The sequence below is a fragment of the Sorex fumeus genome, unplaced genomic scaffold (assembly GCF_029834395.1).
Source record: "Sorex fumeus unplaced genomic scaffold, SorFum_2.1 ptg000003l, whole genome shotgun sequence".
NCBI classification, from domain to species: Eukaryota; Metazoa; Chordata; class Mammalia; order Eulipotyphla; family Soricidae; genus Sorex; species Sorex fumeus.
Window position 1 is genome coordinate 28,191,467 of NW_026606060.1, and position 17,704 is coordinate 28,209,170.

The window sequence follows — 17,704 nt, forward strand, 5'->3', positions numbered from 1 at the left end:
TTTAAATTTCATAATCTAAAATAGTTGCTCTGGAAAGCATGAATAATTTTTCAGTATTTTTCTTTGACTTTGTATTAAAACCATTTAATAGCACTTTAAATCTTTTAATATTTTTCTAAATTAATAAAATAATTATAGAAAATGAAATTTTAAATTTTTCATACAAAAAAGCATTCAACTAGTAATATCATAATAAATATTCATGGTACCTTTCTCCGATGTTTCCTCAGATCACTTGGCTGGGATTAACAGAAATAAAACAACATAAAAGAACTAATTAATTATTGCCATTTGTCCATGTTATAAGTTTAAATACCATGCTATATGTTAAATACTAACTACATGACATAAGTTTAAAGCAATCAGTTTTCTATTAAACTACTTTCTACATAAGTCTTTACTCATTATAAAAGTATACCTCTTTAAGGTTACTTTAGAGTGGGAAATTTTTAGATGAATGGGACGGTCACTCTTCAACATAGGGTTAAGTGTGCATGTGTATACTGAGCTGACAAATAAATTTGGGATGATGTCCTTGCAAGAAGTTGTAAATGGGAATGAAGATGGTGTGAAAATAAAGAATCAGTGTATATGGAAGCTACAATACATATGAAATTTATAATTAGTCCCATTTGTCCTATCTCTATAAAGCTGAGGGTCTTCTTTGAGCAGGTTTTCTATTCCCAAAGAACTGAAAATTTATGAATATTTTCACTTCTAAGTGCAAAAGCTTCAGAATCCACTAACATGTTTTTGGGACTGCTGCATTCGTATGATGTTGCTGCCCTAAAGATTTTTTTTTTCAAATTTTGAACTTTTTAAGATTCTGGACAAACATTACTTGCGTTATATCTTTGTTAAATTTGTTATGAAATGAAAACAATTTTCATTAAATTATTCTACTGTACTTTACATTTTTTGTCATTGGCCTTAGTTCCTGAACTATCTCCCCACCCTCGTGCTTTACAAAATTATAGCAATGACAAAAATGGAGTATTTTGTTATTTATCGTATTAGAATAAAATACTCTCTAAATGTATGCATTAATATTAATCAATAGAAATGTACTTAATGTACGTGATTAATGTTTCTAAGGTAACATTTAGATTCTTGCTTTTCCATTTACTTATGTGCTCTGGGAGGGAATTAAACCTACTTAGACCACATTTCCTCATTAACAATTGTACCTGTTGCAAAAGGTTGTTTTAAACAAAACAAAATGAAACAGCAAAAGAGAAAAAAGCTGTTACAACCAATAAATTTCAGCGAATACGTCACTGATCCGAATGTTGGCCAAGGTTCTCTGTACATATCATACCAACGTCATGACGCCCATCCGATCCATTTCCCTGGCTGGACTTCGCGGGGTGAGCTTTGGTGTTGAGTGGCCGCTAGGGGGCGATGAGCTCGCCAGCGAAGAAGCGGTGACCGAGGCAGTGATGGAGGTACCCGGGTGGACCCTTGCCAAATTCAGGCCTTCCAGGCTCACACTAGCCACTCTATTCTCAATTTCTTCAGCACGTAACTCTGTAGATTCTTTTTCTTCCTGAATTAGTCTGAAAGATACAGTTTACTTTTCACCCAATAGGTGCTGTTGCAATGAAAACTGGAACTCAAAGAATGAAAGAAAAACTCATCTGTGACCATATTATGCATAATATTTTGTTTTTTTCCCTCCAAACTGTGTAACATTTAATAATTTCTCACTAAAACATTAGAAAATTCTTCTATATAAATTACAGGTAATTCCCATCCACTTTCAGTCTTACTCAGTTTCTTTATTATCTACCCCCTGCAGTGAACTTTTAAAAGTTTGCCTGCTACATAATTCCTGTTACTGATCGTAATCTTACATTTGAATTCAGTTTTCAGTAAAGAAGACAATGATGGAGGGATACTGACATTATCGGTTATTATATACTTACAATCATATAATATAAAATTATGTTAATAAATTGATATTGAAATATACATAAATGTACATAACATAATTAATTAATTAAATCATGCTAAAACTATGTTACCTCAATATAAATAATTGAAAAATATAAATTATTAGGGGCTGGAGCAATAGCAGAGAGGGTAGAGCGTTTGCCTTGCACACAGCTGACCTAGGTTCGATTCCCAGCAACCCATATGGTCTCCTGAGCACCGCCAGGAGTAATTCCTGAGTGCATGAACCAGGAGTAATTCCTGTGCATCACCGGGTGTGACCAAAAAAGCAAAATATATATATATATATAAATTATTATATGACAACATATATATTAAATTTTGAGATGTTAAATTCTGCAATTTCAATCCTATAATTTTACCTACTTTGGATAAGCCATCTATTACCTATATGCTGTGTGATAAAGTATAATAGTGCATTTTCCAATATAATTATGAAATAATTACATCATAATTAACTTCACACCGATCTCTGAACATTTTTATAAAGATGACTGCACATTAATTTGCATACTAATATTACTATTTTAACATTAACTGTAACTTAAGAAAATAGTTACTACAACAAATGCTGATAAATAGTGCATATTAATTTAAAAATTACATTTAAATGTATATAAATAAACTTTGTCTTTTTTTTTATATTGCCCTAATGCCAGTTCAAATGTTATGCAGGAAATATATAGGTGATAAGATGATCTTGTGAAAATACATATTGTAATTCAGTTGGCTAGCTGAGATCTGCGATTCTTCAGTTCTAACACTGAACTCACCTGATTTCTTTGTTGATGGCATCCAATTGTTCCTGAAGCATCATGGCTAGTGTCTGGGCATCAGAATGACCACTTGGAGAGAGAAGATCCATTGAGCTGAAAATTGTTTCTCTGTCATCATCATCAATATCAGACATTTCTGTGTCACTTTCAAATGGATGGCTACTTAGTACTCCAATTTGCTGAGTTCTGTTCCACTCATGATCCCCAAGAGATTTCACCTAAACAGTAAATTGACAATTTGGGTATTTTTCAATCACTTATCTTCAAAATTACTGTGAGACTATAACAAAATTACACGTGCTTTATTATCTAACGAACACTAAAATATCCATTGACATTTTATATTATTGCTCTAATACCACATTTAAAAACCTTAATAAGGGCTGGAGCAATAGTACAGCGGGAAGGGTGTTTGGCCTGCACACAGCCGACCTGGGTTTGATCCCCAGAGTCCCATATGGTCCCCCAAGCACCGCCAGGAATAATTATTGAGTGCAAAGCCAGGAGTAACTCCTGAGCATTGTCGAATGTGACCCAAAAAGAAAAAAAAACTAATAGTTGAAGGTATTATTAGTATATTAGTATAAATACCAAGATTTTAGTAGATATAAAGGTGGTGAACTTTTCAATGATTTCTAGATCAAAACTCAATTAAGGTAACATCTAAAAGACTTTTTTACATTTGTTACATTTGATTTGTTTCTAAGTAGATGTTTCTATTCACTTACACTCATTAATTCCCACATTATAACTTTTTTTAACATCAGTAAATGTTATTTATTTATTTTGTTTCTATGCATACACAAACCAAGTGAGATTATATCTGGTACTTGTCTTCTTTCTTATTTATTTTATTTAATGTGACAACCTCCAGACCCATTCAGATATCATAACTAGTTTTATCTACATTTTCTTTTTATAGGGTGAGGTCACCAATTGCATGTAACAAATTATATAAGAATTATCTCCTGATCATTCATTTACACACATTCTGATGAAGTGTTATTAACATTGAAATTTAGCACTGGTCACTTAAATGTTTCAATGGCATTTTAAACACAAGGCAAGCTAATTTACATGTTGATTTTAATCCTTTAATGGAATGAAGCTGAAATATTCAAAAGATCAATTTTTTTCAAGCGAGTGATATGAGATATGAGAAGGTTAGTATAAGTAGGAGATCCTACAATTGTCATTTATGTTCTTACTTTGATGTGGTGAACTTTTATATTTATTTAAAATACTTTTAATTGAGATTTTGTGGTTTACAGTATTGTTAATAATGGTTGCTCGTGCAAATAACTCCAACTAGGTTTGATGATTTTGTGCCAAACTTGATGGTGTTCTGGGCCTACTGATACCTCCTCGCATGAGAGGTAATCTAGTAGTGCTCAGAAGACCAAGTAATATCAGGTATTGAACAGATAGCTTTATGCTGGACAAGTGACATGACTCCCATACTAAACCTCTAGTCTATTTTTGACATTAAAAAAATACTGATTTTCATTTTTATAGTCATGCAAAATGATTATATGGGAAACTACTTAAGATTTAAGGTTCTGAATTATCATTTGCTTCACAAAGTGTTTCAGTATCAAATAGAAACATATATTTGATACATAAAAATAATAAATGAGATAGACTTAATTTTTCATTTTCTCATGTATTAATCCATTTTCTCATGTATTCATTCGTAGACATTGGATATCTACCCTAAGTGAACAATTTTCACATAGAAGTCTATTATAATCTGCAGGGTGTTTCACATATGGGAAAGTAGATTATGTAGTATTTCAGACACATGAAGGTGGATGGGGAGAAAAAGGTATATTTAGGGCAAAAAAGAAACTATACTACTTGTCTACAAAATTATATTATGGATTATTCAATGTGCATAGCTTATAGATTTCAAACATTTAGAATGAAAGATTTCTAATATAGTTAATCACAATTCTCTCCCTAGACACTTTAAATAATCAATTTATATTTTCTTTAATTAGCCACATATTGTTCATTTCTGAAAATAGTGATTTAAAATATCTAATCAATTTTAAGGATAATCTAAATGCTGTGGCTTACATTCACAAACAACCCAAACAGCAAGATAAGGCAATGGCTAAAAGTGTAAGATTTGAGAGTTGAGAGACAGTAGAGTTTAATGCACATGTGACTGATCACAGTTTAATCCTGAACTCCAAAGTGGCTCCAGAGGGCTAGGGCTATGGCACCTCAGGCCCAAGTAGCACTGAATCCATGAGCCTAGCACTGAAATGTTGGCCTATGCCAACTGTCTAAGTATCTCTCAGGGTGTCCTTATGGGTCCCCTGAGCATCGCTTGGGAGCTCCTCATCCACAATAACAGAAAAATGAAATCGTAAGATTTGGAACTATACAAACAAAGGTTAAGTTTGTACAGTATTCTGACTGGTGATGCAGTGCTTCTAAGGCCTTCAGTCCTGGGGCACAGGGGTCAGACTCTGTTATTGTTGGAGTGGGCTCTGGGATACCTGTGGTGTCAAACTTGGGACCTAATGTATGTGCTCTTGTCTTTTTAACTATCCACCCTCTGCTCCAATACCATGTAAATATCATTCTTAAGTGGATATTAAAAAGTATTCTGCTCTTATGATGATGTGGATGGAAATATGAAAAATGATCAATGAGACTTTTAGCACAGTTAGAAGTATTAGTTACATTATAGTTTAATCATATGTCCTATGAAGTGCTTAATGAATTAAAATACATGCATTTTTATTTCTCCGTGGTCACATTCAGACAAAAATTGAACAGTGTAATTACTTAAAACCATCAAGGAACTAAAAAAAAAAGTATGCTTAACCTTCGGTTCATCTCTTCGTACACCCATGCGGCCTCTCCTTGGTCTTCTTATTACTTTAGTTGTTCTGTAATCAGGCTGACTATCCACAAGAGACCCAACGGAATATCGCAACTCAGCTGAGGTGTCTAAATGAGTTCTGAAAAAATGAAAAGGAAAGATATAAAAACTTGCCTAATCTTAAAAAGGAATTTGCAGCAAATCATTACTGTTCTACTGTCATTAAAGTATTAACGCTCAAGAAAATAAATGTTAGGGAAGAAAACCATAGATTCTTAACATTCTAGTTGACTTCCAAGCAATGTTGGAGGGGTGAGAGAACCAGGGCCCTGTCCAGTGAAACTCTGGCTATGGATGTCCAGTGCTCAGCCCTATGACGTGGTGCTGTGTGGGCAAGTGTTGTGCTGTTGCTCAGGCAAGGGTGCTGGGGGAAACAAAGGATATGCCAGGTGGAAAGAGAACCAGGGTCAGCAATGTGTAAGACAAGGATTTTATTCCCTCACTGTATTTTTTCATCCTCCAATACTCTATTTTTAATGCTCTATTTTTCATTTTAGAAAATCAACAATACGCTTGAAATTAGATTAATCTAACCTTAATATCTTTCTTCAATAAAATTAAATATACCATCAAAACAAATATGTGGATTTTGATAAGACATTGCCCAAGTTATTAAAAAAAGTATTTGGTAAGAACATTTGATTCTTAATCTTTACAGAAAACAGTTGGAAATATACTTGGAAAAAAATATCATTACACTGATTTTTTAATAAACATCATAATAAATGCACTGCAATCCTTAAAGTGCATTAAAGGTTTCCTTGGGCATGCCATTTATTTATAGATCTCTAACATTCTGTTTCTTGCTACAACAATGATGTTGATAACAGTGGCATGTTGTCCTCTAAAATAATCCATCATTAGTAGAAAATATGCTTAAAGCTATGTTTTCTTTAGAACTTGGGGTTTCTGTTAAACAACTATACTTTATTAGTTTTCTTAATGAGAAAAAGAAAATTTGGCAAGACAAAACATGTTGGTAAGATACTGTATTTTACAGCAGAAGATGTTGACTTTATTTATGATGTCTTTGTTATGTCAAATAGTCTATTAAATAATATAAACCAAAGAAACAGTCTTAAAATACATAACAGGTTTTTTTTTTACAGTATTTAACTTGAATATTTTTTGTTTTTGTTTTGGGGCCACACCTGGTGATGCTTAAGTGTATTTCTGGATCTATACTAGCAATCACTACTGGTGTGATCTGGGGACCTTATAAGGATGTCAGAGATTAAGCCTGGATCAGTCAAATACAAGGCAAGTGCCGTACCCACCGTACTATCTCTCTGGCCTCACCTTTGAGTCTTAATCACATTAACTGGTTTTAATTTGAATAATTATAACAAAGACCAAATTTTAGTTCACCGTCATATGATCAGGGTAGTATGTAATTAAATATGTAGCACTGTTATCACTGTCCTCCCGTTGTTCATCGATTTGCTCATGTGGGCCCACTAATGTCTCCACTGTGAGACTTGTTACTGTGTTTGGCATATTGAATACATCATGGGTAGCTTGCCAGGCTGTGACATGCAGTCAAGATACTCTCGGTAGCTTGCCGGGCTCTCTGAAAGGGGTGGAGGAATCAAACTCGGGTCGGCCGGGCCGGCCACTTGCAAGGCAAATGCCCTACTCACTCTGCTATTGCTCCATAGTCTAAACTAAACCACCTCAGAATAGTTTACGGATGATTTGTCTGTGAGTATTCAGTTAAATAATGTTTATTAGGTATTCATAAAATTATAACTCATCATCTTAATTGTATTATTTTCTTGTCTCACAGCTTCAGATCATTTATAAAAAACATGACATAAGAACTGGGCAAATGACTCAGTGGTAGAGTGTCTGACTTGCAAATGGAAAACCTGGGTTCAATTTCCAACATCATAATGTAAAAAAATAATAATACAGTGGGACTAGATATAAATATGGTCCTATCAGTAATCCTTAGAGCTTTTCAATGACCTTAAGAAAGTCATCTCTAGTCTGTACACTCCCTACCTGCCAAATTTACATCAGAGTCAGAAACTGGTGGTTCCTGGGAAACTATGCATGCTGGGTCTACTTGCAGACTCATCAAGTCCTGGTATATGCTCTAGCCCTTACAGCTGGCTCCTAAAAACACTTATTCTTTCAGCAATGTAATTCTTTCAGCAATGAAATTCTGTACTATAATATTTGGCAAAAAGAATGTGCTAAATTGATTCTTAAAGAAAAAAATGATACTGGAGAGTTTAGTGTTGGTGAAGGGCACTAATTTTATGCATCAAAATCATAAAATTTAACACTATTATAACAATGTTATATGAAGTACAATTAAAATTTAAACAAAAACTTCTGCCAGCACCAATGTTAGATGAATTCATTGTTTTTACTTCATCCAAAGAAGTTACTATTCCTACTCTTTTTTTTTTCTCATTAGTGAAAGTCCCATACCAGGATGAACTGAAAGCAATCTTATCATACAGTTGAACTTCTAAACATTTTGGGTACAGAATGTTTTGAGAAGAACTTGGAGGTCTACATCGCAATGCGATCATTAATTCCTCTAGGGGAAGGCCTATGCATATGCACTCTAACAAAAGACCTTTCTAAGATAAATGTTATTAGATTTCTTTGAGTAATAGTGTTATTTTTCTGCTTCCTGGAATGTTCCCCCACTGTGTGTGTGTGTATGTGTGTGTGTGTGTGTGTGTGTGTGTGTGTGTAGGGAAGAGGGTTGGGCTATATCTGAGCATGCTCAGAAGCTACTCCTGACTCTATGCTCAGGGGTCACTCTTGGTGATACTGTGGAAACAAATGTGATGCCAGGCAATGAACCAGGATCTGTGCATGCAAGACAAGTGGTCTAAACACTAAACACTGTGTTATCTCTCTGATACCCCACAGTTCTAATTATCTTGGTCCTACCCTTTCTTCAGAGTTGAACAAATTTAAGCCTTTTCTGTAAACTCTGGAACTCACTTCATTTTCTTCTTTGAAGATATACTGGTAGAGGATATTGGTTACTTCTATTAACTAACGTAGTTCATCTTTTTCCTCCTTCACACATGTAAGATTAAAAATAAACTTTGGGGCTGGAGATGTACAGCGGGGCAGGCACTTGCTTTGCATATGGCCATACTGGGTTCAACCCTCAGGACCCCAGATGATCCCACAAGTACTTCAAGGATTAATTCTTGAGTGTGGAGCCAGGAGTAAACCTGACCATTTACAGGTGTGGCTCAAAATAAAACAAAACAAAACGAATAAAACCCAACAAACTTTACCGGATGTTTTAATGCATCTTCTTCTTTTCTACAGGTACTATATGATTTACTTGTCCTATCTTGAATATCTAGAATCTGGTTTACATATTGAAGCAGCTTTTACAAATATTTACAGATATTGATTTGTTTGTACCACAGACTTAACTTTGGTGGGAACCAGAAGGATTAGTAGAAAAGGCACTAGGCCAAGATGAGTAGACTTAGGGTTTACCTCTCCAATAAACTGATTTTGTATTTGGCAAAGATAACTTCAACTCTCTGAGCAATGAAAAAATGAAAGATTGAGTCATGTTTCCAACTCTATTTTCCCCCTTCCCTTTCATTTATTTTTGTTGCAATGAGAAGGGATAGTACATGCTTGCTTATGGTGTACCAAAGATCACACACTTTGTAATGGCACCAAGAATCATAAAAGGCAGTGCCTCTGGGAATGGAATTCTTATGTAGGGCTAAACTTTTTGAGTTCATTCCTGAAAAGCAGGTACTCAACCACTGAACTATACCTGGCTCCTCTAATTCGATCTAACACTCCAAAATCAATCTCCCGGCCACAAAAATAATATGAATAACTTCCCAAGACTCTTGATGCAATATTTAGTAATTCGCTAAAATTCACTGGAGCGACAGCACAGTTATAGGCCGTTTGCCTTGCACGCAGCCAGCCCTGCCGGGCCAGGTTTGATTCCTTCACCCCTCTCAGAGAACCCGGCATGCTACGGACAGTATCTCGCCTGCACGGCAAAGCCTAGCAAGCTACCTGTGATGTATTTGATATACCGAACACAGTAACAAGAAGTCTCACAATAGAGACATTACTGGGCCCGCTTGAGCAAATTGATGAACAACAGGATGACAGTGCTACAGTGCTACCATTAATGTGAACTTGCCAAAGTACATAGGTTTAATAAGTTATTGCTGTTTAATAAATACTCATTAATCTGGCAACTTATAAATTTTATCAGTTTAGTTATACCATACGTTACTTAAAATTTTATATATTTACTGTTTACAAAACTACCTTACTCAGTTTTCTCATTTTATTTGCAAAGTTGGCTTATGAGATCATCAGAATCCATAAATATTACTTTATGCAAAACTATCTACACATACACATTTTAAATAGGGATGAATATGCAAAACTATAAGTTCATGTATATGTGTAACATTAGAATAATATTAATTATTTTCCAAATCAAATAGCTGACAATGATATTCAGTTTGTGACTAGGGACATTAGTATTGTATTCTTGTTCTGAAATTGTTTCTAATATAATCCTTGTATCAGTGAATAGTTTTCCTTTCTGAGGTTTTCAAGCTTTCCAATGATCATTCATTTCAAAAATATGTCATACTTTTAGTGATACTCCTTGGCAGTCATAGGCTTTTAAAAGCACCTCTATAGCTAAAAAGATAATTAAGTCATCATTTGGTCTTATTGGAATATATTTATTGATTGAAGAATGCTTACTTTCCATCATCAGCACCACCACCATAAAATGAGAACATATGTCATTGAATAAATTATTTGAGTTTAGGTATAAAAATCAGGATGACATTTTTAGAAAATCTAGTGATTTTCAAAATTTTACATATATAAAGTTCTTTGCATGTTTTCATAGCTGTAGAATTGTGTTTTATATACTTAATATAGACAGAGTAATGATATTCTTGTTAAAATATTTATTGAGAAGGATATAAGCTTCTAGAATTTTTTCTAATTAGTATTTTTTGTCTGAGAATTTGAAATGCTTTAACAAGTATCCAACCATTTGACAATATCTATTAAAAGCACACGGTATGCCACTTTCCCTGTGTATAATCCAAATAGACAAAAGAAGTATAACCTTCATGAAGTAATATTCTTAGCATAAGCATAAGATCAAGAATATAGAACTTCTAAGTTACATGGTGGTCAAAAGATTCAAACAATTTATGTTATTTTGTAAAAAATAACAATCGAATGAATTTGTCTGGAGTTTCTTATCAACTTAAATAAAGGAATTAAAAAATTTATGTGATTGAAATCTTTCATTCTATAGAAAAAATAATTGTTTCAGTACCTCTTTTTTCAAAATCGATTATCAAGTCAAAATAGAATTAATATGTATGTATTTTAATATGAATTCGTTTCATATAATTTATTACCTCCTCATTTGCAATGACTTTCACAGAAGAGAAGGTAAGTGACAAACCAATGGTATTCTTCTATAGCATCAAGCATTGAAAACATGTTCATGTAGATTAAAAGGCCAATATATCTTCCTATAAGGAGGTGCATTTTCTTTATATAGAATTTTTTAATCCATTTATAATTTTAAAATATATTGCTATCATTGTAAGGACAGAAAAAAAGGCACTAATAAAAAAATGCTCATTTGAAGAAAGCAAACCTAAATTATAGATTTGTGAGGACTGAGTCTATAAATTAGTTTTTTGGGTTTCTTTTGCTTTGCAAGGAATTGAACCTAGGAATTGTACATGCAAAATACATATTCTGCCAAAGAGATATTTACTGGGTCTGAATTTGCAAATCGGTAAGAACTCAAATTAGCAAAATAACTGCTGAGTAGTTAAGATAATCATCATTTTTATTTGAGCCATATAAATTACAAGTGAATTCCTACTGCTGTCTAGTAAACTACTCATAAAATTTTGATTTAATGTTACCTTGATATTGTGGGTTCAATTAAAGATCCAGTTCTCATTTTCATTTGGTCCAATTCAGATCTCAGCTTTTCAATTTCTTCTGCCAATCGTTCCTAAAATTCAAAGAAGTATTGCTCAGATGATATGCACAGGCCCCAAATTCCATACTTAGTTATTATGTACCAAGTTAATGTTTTTGTTTATTTATTTCTTTGTTTCACATTTGGGGCCACACACAGTATTGTTGAGGGATTACTTCTGGCTCTGTGCTGAGAGCCTGACAGGGCTTGAAGGACTATATGTGGTGTCAAGGGTCAAACCTAGGTCAGCTGCATGCAGACTAAAATTCCTTACCCACTATACAATCTTGCCAGCCTTAAGCTTAATTCTTTAAGGAAGACATATATTAAAATGTATTGGGTATGTTAAGTGAAGTAAGCCAGAAGAAGAACAAACATAGTATGATCTTGCTTATATATGGTATAAAGCAAGGATGAGTGTAGGATTTTGTCCTTCCTGCATAGCCTCAGGTAGGTTAGGTTTATTGGGTTGCTCCCATCACAGTGTTCCCATTCCTCTGTGTTTATTTGTAAATTCTTTTTTGTGCTCTGTTGATTTGTAAATATTGTTTTTCTCTTCTCCCCAAGTCCTTTGCATAGTCTATTAAGAGCAATGTCCTTTTTGTATGGACATAAGAAGACATGCCTTTGTAATGTGACTCTCAGTGATATTTCCCTCCTGGGCATCTGTTTTCTCACCTAAGCCTCAGTTGCCCTTTCTTCCTAGCGCCCCCAAAAGTAGGGTCCTGATGAGGGACAGGATGGAACCAGGACAAGGGGTGAGCTATATGCTACCCTGGCATGGAGATGGGCGTGGCCAAAACGCCATAATGCTTAACTATAAGTTAAGAGCTTCATCAAGGACAAATGCTGTCATGATCCAAAAAGTAATAACTAGATTTGGACCCTGCTAGGGTTAGGAATGATTAATCTGTCCTGAGCACTGTAGTCTGACAAGTCTCAATGTTATGCCTTACTGTGTCCATACAAAAATAGCTAGTATGGATATGTTGATAGATATTGGACTGAGGAAAGGAGAAAAACACCTTAGGAGGTATTTTGCCATTGGGCAGTCAGGAAGGCCTATGGAATGCCTTTTAGGTGGTGTTCCCTTTGAACTTGGTGAGCCCTCAGGAAAGGCTTTCTCATGTTGATTTGGCTACCTGACTGGGGACAGTATCAGCCTGGAGAGATAAGGAAGTAGGAGAAAGAGGAGAGGGGAGGCTGAAGTGAATGAAGAGAAGATTGGAATAAACTGTAACTAAGACCAACCAGCCTGGTGGTTTCTTCCTTTGTTTGTTCTTGGCCAATAGCCCTCCCAATCCAGGCCACACACACAGTGTCTCAAGAGCACCTAACACAGGTGGTGAAACAGAGCCCTCAAGAGAGCCCGCGAACACACAACCTTCAGCATACTTAGATTTTACAGATGAGGGAATGAAGTATAGAAAAGAGAGGGCAAATGCTTAGATTCCCTGACCCAAGAGTACATAGAGCAGAAGGAGAGAGAAGGAAATCAATCAAGGGAAAAAATAAGAGGCAGACAGGAATAATGTGGAGCAAGGGTGAAGGGCCTCAGGTGTACCAGTGTTCTAGAGCATTGCTATAACTATATATCCAAACTCTCAGAGTTAATAACAATGAAATAAGGAGGACATTCAAACCACAATCGCCGAATATAAAAATGTGCTTTCAAAGAGGCAGGCTGGGATATAGTGGTTAGTTGCAGGATCCTGGGTCACTGGTATCAGGAAGCTGGACACTAATGGTGGAGCTGGTGTTGGGGCAGGGTATATGTATATAAAACTCAACCATGAAAAACTCCATCAATAATGGTTTCTTAATCACTGTATCAATGTATCACTGTCATCCCGTTGTTCATAGATTTTCTCAAGCAGGCACCTGTAATGCCTTTATTTGTCCCAGATCTGGGATTTTAGCAGCCTCTCCTTACTCGTCCTTCCCAACAGTGCTGTATTGGAGGCTCTTTCAGGGTCAGGGGAATGAGACCCTTTATTGTTACTGTTTTTGGCATACGAATATGCCACGGGGAGCTTGCCAGTGTGAGGAACGAGGAACGGGCTCAGAATGACAAGAAACAGGCCCGGAACTAACTCACAGGAACCAGCTTGTTTTTCTCAGATCTGCTTTACAGGAACCATATCTCATAAAATGGTCTGTTATTCTCCCTGGGGCCTGGCACCCAGATGCAGGTGCCTCAGGGTGACTGAGTGACTGATAACGCAGGATATGGATGTTAAGGAAGATTACCCAAGGCTTAACATTCCCAACATGTTTCGCTTGCTTAACAGTGATGTACTGTGCTGGCTCTGTGTGTTACAAATTCATTGGCTATGTACTGCGTGGGCTTTGTCCTAACAGCCGGTAAGGACCTATATAAGATCTTCCTTAAAAAGGCTCGGGGTCTTGCTCAGAATCCTGACCTTGCGTGACCTAGGTGGAGCTTGACCCTAGCCCGGCTAGAACAATAAACCTTGTCTGCCCATTGCATTCTCTGAATAGTTTCTTTGTACCATATGTGGAGATCTAGAACCATGCCCTAACGTCAGGCTTTGCTGTGCAGGCAGGATATTCTCGGTAGCTTGCCTGGCTCTCTGAAAGGGACAGAGAATCTATTTAAGAGAATACAAGCAAGTATGTTAAAACCAAACATATGTGTGCTGCTTTTAATACATCAGTGAGCTAGACTACAAGAGGTCATGTGGCCGCAAATGTGGTTTCTTAATAAAAAAAATTAAAAATAAACTTTATTTGTCATGAGGGGCCAAAGTGATTGCATAGTGTGTAGAGCATCTGCCTTAGATGTGGCCAACTTGGATTTGATCATCAGTATCCCACGTGGTTCCCTGAGCATCATCAGAATTAGTTCTTTAATGCAGAGCCAGGAGTGAGACCTAAGCATAGCTGGGAGTGACCAAAAACAAACAAACAAAAAACCCAAAACTTTAGTTGAAATGATTGGAAAATGTGTCTGATTATTGCCACTATAATGAACATGCGAAAAGCAGAAATCAATGAACAATTATTTATATTCCCTGGCATTTAGTAACTTTGTATTTCTATAAGCATATGGTATTACTAATGTATGACTATCTATGCTTCTATTACTTCACACTACGGAGTATAAATCATAACCAGTTTTTTCATTAACAAAAAAGTACACTATAAACAATTTTTCTGCTATTCTTTGAAGATAAAGGAAGATAAAGGGCAGAAAAAGAAAGGAAAATAATACTTGATGAAATTAATTAAAAATTCATCACCATTACAAAAAATAATAGCACAGCAGTAGGGCGTTTGCCTTGCACGCAGCCAACATGGCCGACCCGAGTTCGATTCCTCTGCTCCTCTCGGAGAGCCCGGCAAGCTACCAAGAGTATCTTGCCCACACAGCAGAGCCTGGCAAGCTTCCCGTGATGTATTTGATATGCCAAACACAGTAACAACAAAGTCTCCAAAGGAGATGTTACTGGGCCTGCTCGAGCAAATCGATGATCAACGGGAGGGCCTTTACTTTACTTTACAAAAAATAAAAAATATAATGTTAATTAAAATAATGAATTTGAAATTTAACAATTAATTTTAGATCTGAGAGTTTATTCAGGTCAGCAATATCAGTTGCAGTGTCTAAATTCATGAAGATGGGAGTGTTTTACAACTGTTAATAAATGTTAATAGATTCTTATTAGCATGAAAGCGTATAACTTTTATATTTTAAGAAATATGAAAATGTGTCCTTCGAGTATTCTATTGCCATTCAAATTTAGTCATCTATCAATAGCTTATTTTGCTATTGACAGAGAATAAGGCAATAACTAATGAGATTGGGGGGGAGGGGCAGTGGGACCTTGCAAACAAGTATATCTGGGAACCCTAGTGCCATTCTCAGAGATGCTCAATCTTCAAGTCTTCAACATACAGAGTTCAGGCAAGAGATGTCAGTCTTGTTGGGAACTTTGCTTCTTCAGGTCACTAGGACTCCAAATGGACATTCGTGGAACAATGTGCTGTTGGGGTTTTAACAAAGGGTCTCTATATGTGAGACATGTGCTCCAATCCCTTCAATTATCTCGCTGACCCTTTGTTTTGCTTTATTTTTTTTTTTTTGGTGTTTCTTCACTCATGTGTCATCCATATTTTGTTAATGTGGCTTTTGCAATGTTTTTCTTAGTATTTCCCTTTCCTATTTTTGTTCTTACTACCACCATCTTACACTACAATCTTTCTAGCTTTCTGCAGAATTCACTGACTTTCAGAGAGATCAGCTTTATTCAATCTCTTCCCCACACATGTGCTTTTTTATAAAACATGTAAAAACAAATGAATTATTTGCTTATAATTATCTAAGATTTCTAACCTACTTTGTCCTAACCTTTGCTGTTTCCACAAATATGCATTGAATGCCTCTTGCTGTGCAGTCCCCAGGATATGCAATTTATAATCTATTAAAAATGGGGTCTATCGGATGTCTGGAGGGAAAAAAATAGAAGAATCACTTAAGAATTCTCAAATAATGTCATATTTGAGCAAAGAGCTAACTAAGGTGAAGTCAAAAACAATGGGAAATGAGAAATGAAAGGTATGGATATCAGTGTGTCTAAATTAGAGTTTTAGGAGAAAAAGACAGAATGGATATAGGGAAGTATTGTTCCAGGGCTACAGAAGAGAAGGACCTGAAAGGTTTTTGTGAGTCACTTTTTTTCTGGTCTTACAAGCAATATTCAGGATGACCCGGGCCCCTCTGGGGATTCTCAGTCAACAGGTCTAGTGGTCCAAAGAACATGTGACAATGTGTTACTACTGAGAATTACTCAGGTCACCTTGACCTCCAGAACCAAACCTTGTGGTACTCAGAGGTTTTCATATATAGATCCCATGGCAATTGGAGGGTCATGTGGTTCCTGGGACTGAATATTAGTTGCAAGGCATGTGCTTTCTATTGCTCTGACTCCTGCTTTTGACTTTTTACTAAGGCCACCTTCAAAGTCCCTAAAGGGACATGCAATGCTGAGAATTCATCTTAGAGATACACATACTGCTTGAGCTAATTCCATGAAACCTGTAAATAATTTTAAAATCTGACTTTGACTCTGTGAGAAAGAGGAAATATTTGGAGGATTTTTGAAGAAGAGAGAACTAACATGTTTATTTATAGTTGTGAGATGAATCAGTGAATAATCCTGGGAAGGAGGGAAGTAAATTACTATTATTCTTCCAAAAACAAAGACAAGAAATTTATGGAAGGGAGGGCTAGACATGGTTATATTTTGAAGACAAAACTAATAAAATTTCTACTGAACAGGACATAGGGTCCAACATAAATCCCATAGGTGTTAACCCTTAGAGGAAACAAAAAAAAAAGTTTTACTGAGGATACTATTGCTAATGAGAAGTCTCAATAGGGGATGGGTTGGTTTAAGTGTGAGACATAACTACTTATTCAAATAGAGATAATGAGTAGGTTCTTGAATATATGAACCAACACTCAGGGAAAAAACTAGTAGATGATCTAAATTTTTTATTGCTCAGTTTTAAAAACATATTTAAATCCAGAAGACCAGATGAGATATCCAGAGACTAAATATGGAAAAAAAATCCAAAGAATCATATGGATTTAAATTTTTATAGATCAAGATGAAGAAGAGAAACAAAAGAAGTGGTGGAATATGATTTTCCTGATAAAGTTTTATGAGCTACAGGTTATTGAGTTAAAATTGGGGTAGTTACAAGAGTTGTGGTTAAAACACAAGAAAGGGAGATAACCCCTTCTGCAGTAAGGTTGCTACTCAGAAAAGGGGCATTTGCTTGCTAATTTGCTTCCTTTAGGATGGGCATGATTAGATAAGAATTCAAAGCATGAAACAGTTAGGACTGCAGATTGCTTGGACAGATTATTGAGCTAAAAGGTTTTGGTAGGTGGGGATAATTGGGTAATGATATTTTTGCCAGAATTTTGGTTAGCATAGACTTCGAGTAGAAGATAGTTCAAATTTCACACTCAGGTCACAGCTAATTTTTTAAACAAAGTAACTAGTCACAGCAAACTTTAGTTGATTTGGCAAAGCGACTATTTTTGTTTTC

General features: G+C 35.5%; 1 protein-coding gene across 2 annotated transcripts in view; it reads right to left on the reverse strand.

Moving 5' to 3' along the window:
* PPFIA2 (PTPRF interacting protein alpha 2) overlaps positions 1 to 17,704 on the reverse strand; it is a 500,781-nt gene that overhangs the window by 78,071 nt on the left and 405,006 nt on the right. For both annotated transcript variants that reach the window (XM_056114449.1, XM_056114448.1), the window contains 5 exons: positions 11,565 to 11,656; positions 5,569 to 5,704; positions 2,727 to 2,947; positions 1,319 to 1,556; positions 210 to 239 (listed from right to left, as the gene is read on the reverse strand). In XM_056114449.1, the coding sequence (XP_055970424.1) occupies positions 210 to 239; positions 1,319 to 1,556; positions 2,727 to 2,947; positions 5,569 to 5,704; positions 11,565 to 11,656 (717 nt within the window). The remainder of the gene's footprint in view (positions 1 to 209; positions 240 to 1,318; positions 1,557 to 2,726; positions 2,948 to 5,568; positions 5,705 to 11,564; positions 11,657 to 17,704) is intronic.